This window comes from Bos grunniens, chromosome 3 (assembly GCF_055505025.1).
Source record: "Bos grunniens cultivar Pamir isolate PY7600 chromosome 3, Bosgru_T2T1.0, whole genome shotgun sequence".
Taxonomy (NCBI): domain Eukaryota; kingdom Metazoa; phylum Chordata; class Mammalia; order Artiodactyla; family Bovidae; genus Bos; species Bos grunniens.
This window is the reverse complement of record NC_141167.1, coordinates 22,325,045-22,334,945: the sequence shown is the minus strand read 5'-3', so window position 1 is coordinate 22,334,945 and position 9,901 is coordinate 22,325,045. Positions and strand designations below refer to the sequence as shown.

The 9,901-nt window shown below is 40.8% G+C and overlaps 1 protein-coding gene across 1 annotated transcript in view; it reads right to left on the bottom strand.

Annotated features, from left to right (window-relative positions):
* Positions 1-232: 232 nt before the first annotated feature.
* CYP4X1 (cytochrome P450 family 4 subfamily X member 1) overlaps positions 233-9,901 on the bottom strand; it is a 49,414-nt gene continuing 39,745 nt past the window's right edge. The window contains exons 8-12 of the mRNA XM_086387068.1: positions 9,672-9,859; positions 4,362-4,495; positions 2,914-2,978; positions 2,077-2,156; positions 233-1,254 (exon numbers count right to left, since the gene is read on the bottom strand). Of these exons, the coding sequence (XP_086243194.1) occupies positions 1,086-1,254; positions 2,077-2,156; positions 2,914-2,978; positions 4,362-4,495; positions 9,672-9,859 (636 nt within the window). The 3' untranslated portion in view covers positions 233-1,085. The remainder of the gene's footprint in view (positions 1,255-2,076; positions 2,157-2,913; positions 2,979-4,361; positions 4,496-9,671; positions 9,860-9,901) is intronic.

The following is a 9,901-nucleotide window of genomic DNA, read 5'->3' as shown; positions in this document are numbered from 1 at the left end:
CCATGAAGGCAGGGACCATGTATATTAATCCACTGAGTATCTAATATGTATCAAATATTTGGCACTTACACATCAAATAAGTGGTGAATCTCGAAATCATTAAGAAATTCCTGTTCAGGCTTCACAAGAGTTGTTAGCATCAGGAAACTATATAGAATGTCTTGAAAATATTCCAAACAAAAGCCTTCTTATCCCAGACTCAAACCCCACAGACCACAAAGACAAGTTTACATACCTTACTTTGTGAAAATTTAGAAGTCCTGTATGATAAAAGACACCATAAATACAGTTTTCAAAAAGTAAAAGAATGGGGGGAAATTACAAAGAAAAGTTATAATCAAGGATTATTATCCACAATATGTAAAGAGCTTACATGAATCAATAAGAAAAAGATAACTTCATGGAAAAATAAACATAGATGACATATACATTACAGAGAACAAAACAAAGATAAACATAAATGGCCAATAAGCATGTTTTGAAAACTAAAAGTAATGTCTCCAATAATAGGACAAGAGCTAAAAAAATTATAGTATATTCACATTACAGAATTTCATGAAGTCATGATTAGAAATGAGATGTATTTTTATTGAGTGAAAAAAGGAAGAACAATATGGATATGATCCCATAGACAAGAATATGTACATACATATGCATATATGAAATGTACAGGAAAAAGTCTGAAAGAATGCATCCCAAGCTATTCTGTTTTTAGGAAAAGCAGTAGGATCGGGCAGGGAGGTGTGGCTATGTGAAATGGGATTTTTACTTCTTACTCCATAGCTTTTCTAGTGTTGTAAATCTTTTACTGTGAGCATACATTCATCTATTATGAGTGCAATTCTGAAAGAGATTTTAAAACAGCAGAAAATATATGGAAGCCACTTAGAAAATTCTTGATATTTGGCATTAGTAATAACCAGAATCAAACAGAAAAGATGAGAAAATCTCTGAATCATACAGAAACATATCAAGGTGACACCCTATGTCACCATACTTTGATTACTCTCTATTTTCCAGGACCTTGAGCTGAAATTTAACTTTAAAACAAAATGTATAAAATCATCATGTCCTAGGCTCTAACATTAGGGGAGTTTCTTCAGGTGCAAGTAGATCCCCTTCTTGGGTTTGATGAAAACGTAGGGCATGAAGACAACAGGCTTGGTGGGCTCTACTCTCATCTGGAAGCGGAGCAGAATCAAGGCAACAACCACCTTTATCTCAGCTATGGCAAAATTCTGCCCGATGCAGTTCCTGCAGACACCAAGAAAAAAGAGACTGGAAGAACTGATACTTCTTCTGACGCTTTAATAAGATACTAGAAAAACAAGTCTGTTGTTAACAATACATTTGCACATGAAATTCCATACCAACTTTTGGACTTTGGACTTACCTTGTTCCCTGTAAGAATGTGAGCTGGAAGGTTCAAATTGATGCCCTTCCAAAACAGGGTGGCACTTGGAGCTGCTCACAGAATTGTTCCTCCCTCCACCCCCTCCCAACCCGCCATGAAGTTCTAATGTATAATAAAACATGATGACCATAGTTGGTAATACACTGTATTGTAGAACTGAAATTTGCTAAGAAAGAAGAACTTAAATGTCCTCTCACACACAAAAAAGGACAGGTATGTAAGCTGAAGAATATGTTAATGAACTACATGGGAAGGAATCTTCTCACAGTGTATATCGACTCATCATGATGCATATATCAAGTGTCTTACAATTTAAGATTCTAATATAAAGATGAAATAAAAGATGAAATAAATTGTTTTTCTGAAAAAGAATCATCTCATCTTTATTGGGAGTGAACCTGCATTGAACCCATGAGCAACAGCTTGCCTTGCTGTTTAGCCGTCTGAGCCATGGCTGTATAGGATGCCGTAGCAAACGGTGTTGTCCTTCGTGAAACTAACTGACACTTTCAGTGGCTCAAACAGGCACTAAGATCTACCTCATGGTCAGGTGAGAAGATAAGTTTCCATAGAAGAACTTATAGAGCTGGGGGGCTGAAGCGAGAAGGCTGTTTCCAGGTAAACATTTTTATGTGTTTTTAAAAACTTCAAATAGTCCTCACCTTGGTCCAGATGAGAATGGTAAGTAAGCATGGGAGTGTCTTTTATTACATTCCTGGGAGAACCTCAAGGGGTCAAAGACCTGAAATGAGAGGGTAACCCCACGACCATCCCCAAAACACCATTAACACATTTCTGAAGCTACTGCTTAGCACCGATCAACAGAAATATCCATGCACCACATATGTAATTTCAAATGTTCTGGTATCCACATTTTTACAAGGGGTAATGAATTTTCTAATATAATTTATTTAACAGAAAATATGATCATTCCAACATGAATTCATATACATAATTACTTCAAGAAAATATTTCCTATTTTTTGTACTACAGCTGCAAAATTTTACTTTCCCAGCACATCTCAGTTCTAACCAGCCACATTTCAAGTGCTCCACACCACATGTGGTTAATGGCTACCACCCTGGACAGTACAACTGTAGACCTGCTGACCTTGTCTGGTCTCCCAGGTGATTAGTCTGCTACCCAGACTAGGAAAGAGGAAAGCAGAAATACCATGGCCGGTGGTAGTATTTGCACTTTGAAGGTACAAGTGCATCTACTTAGAAGTCAAGCCAAGATGACCTACGTGATCAGTTGTCCAACTTGCCGTTACACATAACGGGTTTGAAACTAGCAGCGTATAAAAAAGGAAGTATCTACACACGTGTTTAGAGTTTCAAGAGACTCAGGTATGCTCCAAACCTTCTTTTTGCCTCTTCAGATCCTTTCTCCTCCCTTTCCCACCTTGCTCTGGGCTCCAAACTGACCCACGGGGTTTCCTGTTGGGTTTGACCAATAAAAGGCATTGAAAGGAAATCTGGAGAGTGGGACAGTCATACCTGTGGGTTTTCCCAGACGGCGGGGTTGTGGTGGAGACCCCAGATACTGAGAACCACAGTCATTCCTGAGAAAGGAAGGAAATAAAAGAGATTGCAGAAAAAAGAGCAAGTTGTGAGCTCCTTTTATACTGCTCTTCAGTAACACTTTTCTTTTTGAAGGGAAAGACTTAGTTCCTGGCAGAGTTCTGTGGGCCGTAGCTGATGCCAGCAGTGAAGGACCCATAAAAAGATGGGGTCTGGTGGCACCTCAGTTTTCAAATCAATGATCTATTTAATACCTGATTCTATCTTAAGGCACTCTTGGTATCATGTCAAAATGATAGCCTATGTTTATGTTTTCCACTATCTCTAGAAATTGTTTATGCATCTATTCATGGACTATAAAGTATCCAGACACAACAGCTTAGGTACATTTAGGAACAGAATTGTACTTCCACTCTGCAGATCCAATGACAAGTTTCTGTTGGTGCAGGTCATACATGGAAGTAGGGAATTTTGGCAAATGTTCATGTAGTATGAGGATTTTAAAAAAGACAGAAGAAAAATAAATAAAATTTAAAAAACAAAAAAGGAAAAAAAGAGGTGAGATAATTTGAGGATTATTGGGTTATCAGAAATAATTTTGGTAAAGTAATTCTAGATCTGTCAACAAAGGGACAGTAAGTGACAGGCTGTTGGTACTGATACAAGCAATCCTGTTGGCTTGTTCCTAAGGGCAAGAGTTAATTGAACACTGAAGCAGATTAAGTGGAGCGTATCTCATGTGATCTCTCTGCCTCCCACTTGCCCTGCTCAGGTACTTGTGCTGTTCTGAAAAGCACTGGGCTCCAGACATGGAACCTCTGAGCAAGTTCTAGCTCTGCTCAATGCACTTTGGGATCCCCCAGTGGGTTTTTGGCTACACCAAAATTATCTAAAAGTGCTCTGTAAACTGCAAAACACATATAAGCATCTGCTAAGAGCGTGTTCCAAGATGAAAAAGATGAGATAATCTATTTGAAGGCTCTATGTAAACTTTTAAGTACTGCATACTTACTAGGGTAATATTACTATGATGATGAAGACAAAGACCCTCTTTGGGTCTTCTAGATAAAGATAAAAGTGTTCATCTCCCATGAAGTCTTGCTGGGTGTCAAATGCAGCCAAGCCAGGATTATCTTAGAAACAACATCCCATAATGGAAGAAACCCTGAGTTGGGATTCTGGTGATATAGGTTCTGTTCATAGCTTTGCTTCAAATGACTATATACCTTTGGGAAAGTCTCAGAAACCCACATCTGGTCAAGGCATTACCCACTGAGAACTTAGCAGGTGCCCAACCCTAAGCCAGCTATCCCGAAGTTTGTCTTTTGACTCTTCCAAGAGTTGAGAATCCCTCTGGTCTTTTTCACTGTGGTCCCCAGGATTCAGTGATCTTTAGAAACTGCTTAGGAAAAGAATGCAAAGACCTGCAGGCAAAGAGCGTCCATCTGGAAAGGTAATGGGCTTGCTGAGTTGTCTGGAAATGGACACGGCTGGAGGTGCCAAGCGGAGTGACTCCTTAATGCACATTGTGGTGTATGACATCTCGCTCAGTTGGTCCCTGTGAGTACAAGAGAGGGAGCACAGGGAACTCAGACTCCATATTCAGTTTGTAAATACTGACATATTTTTCTATTCAACCTTTGCTCCTGGTCAAAGTCCTTTTACCCATTGGTTTATGTAACAGAATGTTAAAAAGGAACACTTTCTGCCTCAGGATTAGCTGAGGTCCCAGAGGACAAGGGACCATATAGGAGCCACACATCCTCACCTTGAATGTGGAGAAAAGGGAGGGAACCTCCTATACTTTGGTGGGAATGCAAACTGGCGTAGCCACTGTGGCAAACAGTATGGAGGTTCCTCAAAGAACTGAAAACAAAGCTACCATACACTCTTGCAATCTCATTCCTGGGTATATATCTGGAGAACTCTTATTTGAAAAGATACGTGCACCCCAATGTTCATAGAAGCATTATTTACAAGAGCCAAGAAATGCAAGCAACCTAAATATCCATCAACAGATGAGTGGATAAAGAAGATGTGCTATATATACACAATGGAATACTACTTAGTCATAAAAAGAATGAAACAATGTCATTTGCAGCAACATGGATGGATCTAGAGATCATCATGCTAAGTGAAATAAGTCAGAAAGAGAAAGACAAATAGTATATGACATCACTTACATGTGATATTTAAAATATGATATAAATGAACTTATTTGCAAAGCAGAGACAGACTCACAGTCAAAGAAAACAAATTTATGATTGTGCATGCTAAGTCGCTTCAGTCGTGTCCCATTCTTTGTGACCCTATGGACTGTGACCCAACAGGCTCCTCTGTCCAAGGGATTCTCCCGGCAAGAACACTGGAGTTTCTTGCTGTGCCCACCTCCAGGGCATCTTCCTGACACAGGGATCAAACCCGCGTCTCTTTACCTCTCCTGCACTGCAGGTGGGTTCTTTACCACTAGCACCATCAAAGAAAACAAAGTTATGGTTACCACAGGGGTTAGGTGAGGGGAAGAATATTAAAAAGTACAGTCACTTTGTTGTACACCAGAAACTAACACAACATTATAAATTAACTCTACTTGAAAAAAACCCCAAATATCCTCATAATAAAGTGAAGCACTAAACTACTGGTAAAGGATTTGCTGAGAAGATTCCTGAAAACGTTTTGCAACATTTAGCTCATCATATAAATCAAGGAATGGCTAAGGAATGAAGAGAGGAGGCCTCCAAGTTTTGAGAGGGAAAAAAGATCCTTCCAAAGAACTGCTGGAATGCTGGAGTGCTGTGGAGAATGCTGGAGAGGGGGTTCCCTTCATATTTAGCAAAGAGGGGATTAAAGAAGATGTTCTGACATGTGCTCCTTAGAGGCTGGGAAGAACAGAACTAGTAGGAAAGGCCATGATTCACAATTGACAGAGAGGCAGGGAAAGGAGCAGGGACAAAGCAAGAAGCCTACAGTGAGTCCTATGGGCCAGTGAACCAGCAAGAAGGACAGCTTCTGAACCAGCTTGAAGGACACTCTAAGGACAGGAATTTCTTTGCCCCATGAATCATCATCATAAAGTCCCAGTGAGAGAATCTCCAGAAACCTCACTGAGAGTAAAAGGAAGCACCAAGTTTAAAGGGCAGGACGGCAACAGTACCAGCTGCCTCTCCTCATCCTCTCTCCCTCCTGGGACCATTTCTGGAAGGGTTGGTAAGCAGAAGCCAACAACAACCCCCTCTTTATTTTCTTGGGCTCCAAAATGACTGTAGAGGGTGACTGCAGCCATGAAATTAAAAGATGCTTGCTTCTTGGAAGAAAAGTTATGATCAACCGAGACAGCATATTCAAAAGCAGAGACATTACTTTGCCAACAAAGGTCCGTCTAGTCAAAGCTATGGTTTTTCTAGTAGTCATGTATGGATGTGAGAGTTGGACTATAAACAAAGCTGAATGCTGAAGAATTGACGCTTTTGAACTATGATATTGGAGAAGACTCTTAAGAGTCCCTTGGACTGCAAGCAGATTCAACCAGCCCATCCTAAAGAAAATCAGTCCTGAATATTCATTGGAAGGACTGATGCTGAAGCTGAAACTCCTTTATTCTGGCCACCTGATGCGAAGAACTGACTCATTGGAAAAGACCCTGATGCTGGGAAAGATGGAAGGCAGGAGGAGAAGTGGATGACAGATGGTTGGATGGCATCATTTACTCAGTGGACATGAGTTTGAGCAAGTTCTGGGAATTGGTGACGGACAGGGAGGCCTGGTGTGCTGCAGTCCATGGGGTCACAAAGAGTCAGACATGACTGAGCAACTGAACTGAACTGAACTGACAACTGCTTCACCCACCTCTGGCTTCCAGACCCAGAGAAGTACTGAATTGGAATAGATGGAGATGCTCCAAGTGGATAACAATTTGAAGTTTTTATTATTACACTGGACCAGACAGCTTAATTATTGAAATGAGACTGCTCTTGTGATTTAAATGGATGGGAACACTATGAGATTCACTCAGAGCTTCACCCCAGTGATGAAAAGGACTTGCCCACACAAGTTTCAAGTATCAGCGGGAGAAGAGTAAAGTTTTTATTGGATCATAGATTGTCAGGTTGGTTCAGTAAAATGACAGCATACATTTGGTCTTTTTGCCTCAGGTATTTTTATTTGTCTTTCTGATTGTTTAGCAAGCTTTGGCCATTCGTTAATGTGAAATTTTAATTTTGAACTCTTTCCTCCTCAAGCTCATAATAAGAAGAGGAATTCTGCTTAGCCTAGCACTTTACATACTTAAGAAAAATAATGCTGTCTATTTCAGCCCTGGTGCGAAAAGATGAGAGGCCTTTTAACCCAATGCAGAAATAGATTGACAAGGAAGCAAATGGAGATGTTGAACAACTTTCTAACTTTTTCAGAAATTTGCTCTTTGCGGTGTGGTTTTATTAGAATTATAAATTTGGGGACTGTTCTGTACAAATTTCATTAAATGTAATGAAAGGCCATTTTTTATTCTCTATAATATGGTTGCCATTTCTCTCATTAACATAAATGGTAGCGAAGAGATTCTCTAGAGCGTGTTTTATCACCTGGCAAAGATTTCCTTATAGTTTTGACATTTCACATGGGCCAAACAGGAATAAGAAAAGTCAATATTTGAATTGTGTATATACATGTACCCTAATTGAAGTTAAAATATCTGATTAATATTGGTGTGGGAGGTGATATACACTGTCTCTAAATTCAGTGAATGAATAAAAACTTACTAGTCAACACTGCATCTAGTGCTATATAGATTAGACCTTTGACTTATCGTAGGAAATGACTAGTGTTTTGTTATAAAAAGTAAGATCTCTGCTTCAGTTCAGTTCAGTTGCTCAGTCGTGTCTGACTCTGTGACCCCATGAACTGCAGCACACCAGGCCTCCCTGTCCATCACCAACTCCCGGAGTCCACCCAAACCCATGTCCATCGAGTCGGTGATGCCATCCAACCATCTCATCCTCTGTCATCCCCTTCTCCTCCTTCCCTCAATCTTTTCCCGCATCAGTGTCTTTTCAAATGAGTCAGCTCTTCGCATCAGGTGGCCAAAGTATTGGAGTTTCAGCTTCAACATCAGTCCTTCCAATGAACACCCAGGACTGATCTCCTTTAGGATGGACTGGTTGGATCTGCTTGCAGCCCAAGGGACTCTCAAGAGTCTTCTCCAACACCACAGTTCAAAAGCATCAATTCTTCGGCTCTGCTATATCTATATAAATTCATATTTTCCTTTACAAATGTTCTAATTGAGCTGACTTTTGCATTTGAAACATGGTATTTTCCCTCTAGTCACTGGGCTGGGTTGTTAGCATCTCTTTCTTTGATCAACAAAACAAATACAATGGCTGCATTTTCCTTGCAAACAGTGTATCTGAGGAGCACATCTATAACCTGGGCTTCACGAACAGAAAGATGTGCTCAAAGTCTAGCCAAATGGAGTCGAATTTTTCCACCTGACTAACTCCTACCCATTCTGTAAGAGGCAGCTTACGTGTCAGATCTCCCAATAAGTCTTCCTGGGCCTCCCATGCTAAATCTCTGTGGCCACTAATGTGTATCTCTCTTTTTACCCTCACTATGTTATATTGCAATCAACTCTATGGGGATCAGACCTCCCTGGTGGTGCTGTGGATGAGCATCTGCCTGCCAGTGCAGGGGACACGGGTTTGATCCCTGGTTCAGGAAGATTCCATATGCCATGGATATGGAAGTTTTCATAAGCCCATGTGCGTCACAACGACTGAGCCAGTACTCTAGAGCCTGGGAGCAGCAACTTCCGGGTCAGCACAGCACAATGAAGAGTAGCCCTTGCCTGCTTCTGCAGAAAGTCCATGAATACCGAAGAAGACCTAGCGTAGCTAAAAAAAAAAAAAATATATATATATATATATGGAGACCAGTCTTCCGTACTAGAGTATGAGCTCATTGAGGGCAGAACCCACATCAAATCTGGCACCTTTTTATAGTGGCTCAGTACTTAAAGCTGCCCTAGTAGCTCAGCTGGTAAAGAATCTGCCTGCAATGTGGGAGACTTGAGTTCAATCCCTGGGCTGGGAAGAACCCCTGGAGAAGAGAACAGCTACCCACTCCAGTATTCTGGGCTGGAGAATTCTATAGACTGTATAGTCCATGGGGTTGCAAAGAGCTGGACTGAGCGACTTTCATTTTCACTTTCAGCACTTCAGTGGTACACACTGTACTTGAGTTGAACACATGTGGACTGAGTATGTTTATTATTTTGTTCTAAGTCCAAAGTCCATCCTGAGAAGTGAACAAGGGGATGGGAGAGAATGTCTCCATGAGGCTTAGAAACACAGATGTTCACTCAGGTCTTTCAGAAGCACAGCCTCACTGGAGTCCTACCATTCAAGCTGTGGATGCAAATCTAGGGAGATCATATCCCCATTTCCAAAGCGCCAGGGCCTGAGTGAAAGAAAGAAATAGGACCTTTTACACACACACTGACTAAAAAACCAATGAAATAGAAAACTTACCGATAAGTGAGTGTAAAATAGAAAGAGATAATTTTGGGCCTTGTAGAAAAAGAGAACAATAGTAGCCTGCCTCTTCTACTCATATATATATGTATGTGTATGTGTGTGTGTGTATGCATATGAAACACTATGATCACCAAGAGGAAAGAATAAAGCAAAATCCCAGGAGGAAAACAAGGAGGAAATGTTTATAGATGCAGATCTTACCAGGTAATGGAAGACCCATCCCCCAGGATGGCTCTGATCTCCTCCCGGCATTTCTCCTGATGCTCAGGGTACAGAGCTAGGTGGTAGAGGAGCCAGGAAATGCCTGCTGATACAGAGTCATGCCCTGCCAACATGAATGTGTTCACCTCGGACCACAGGTCTGCATCTGTGAAGCTATCATTTTCAGCCTAGAAAGAATAGTAGAGATACTTTTATGCAGTGTCAGTTTA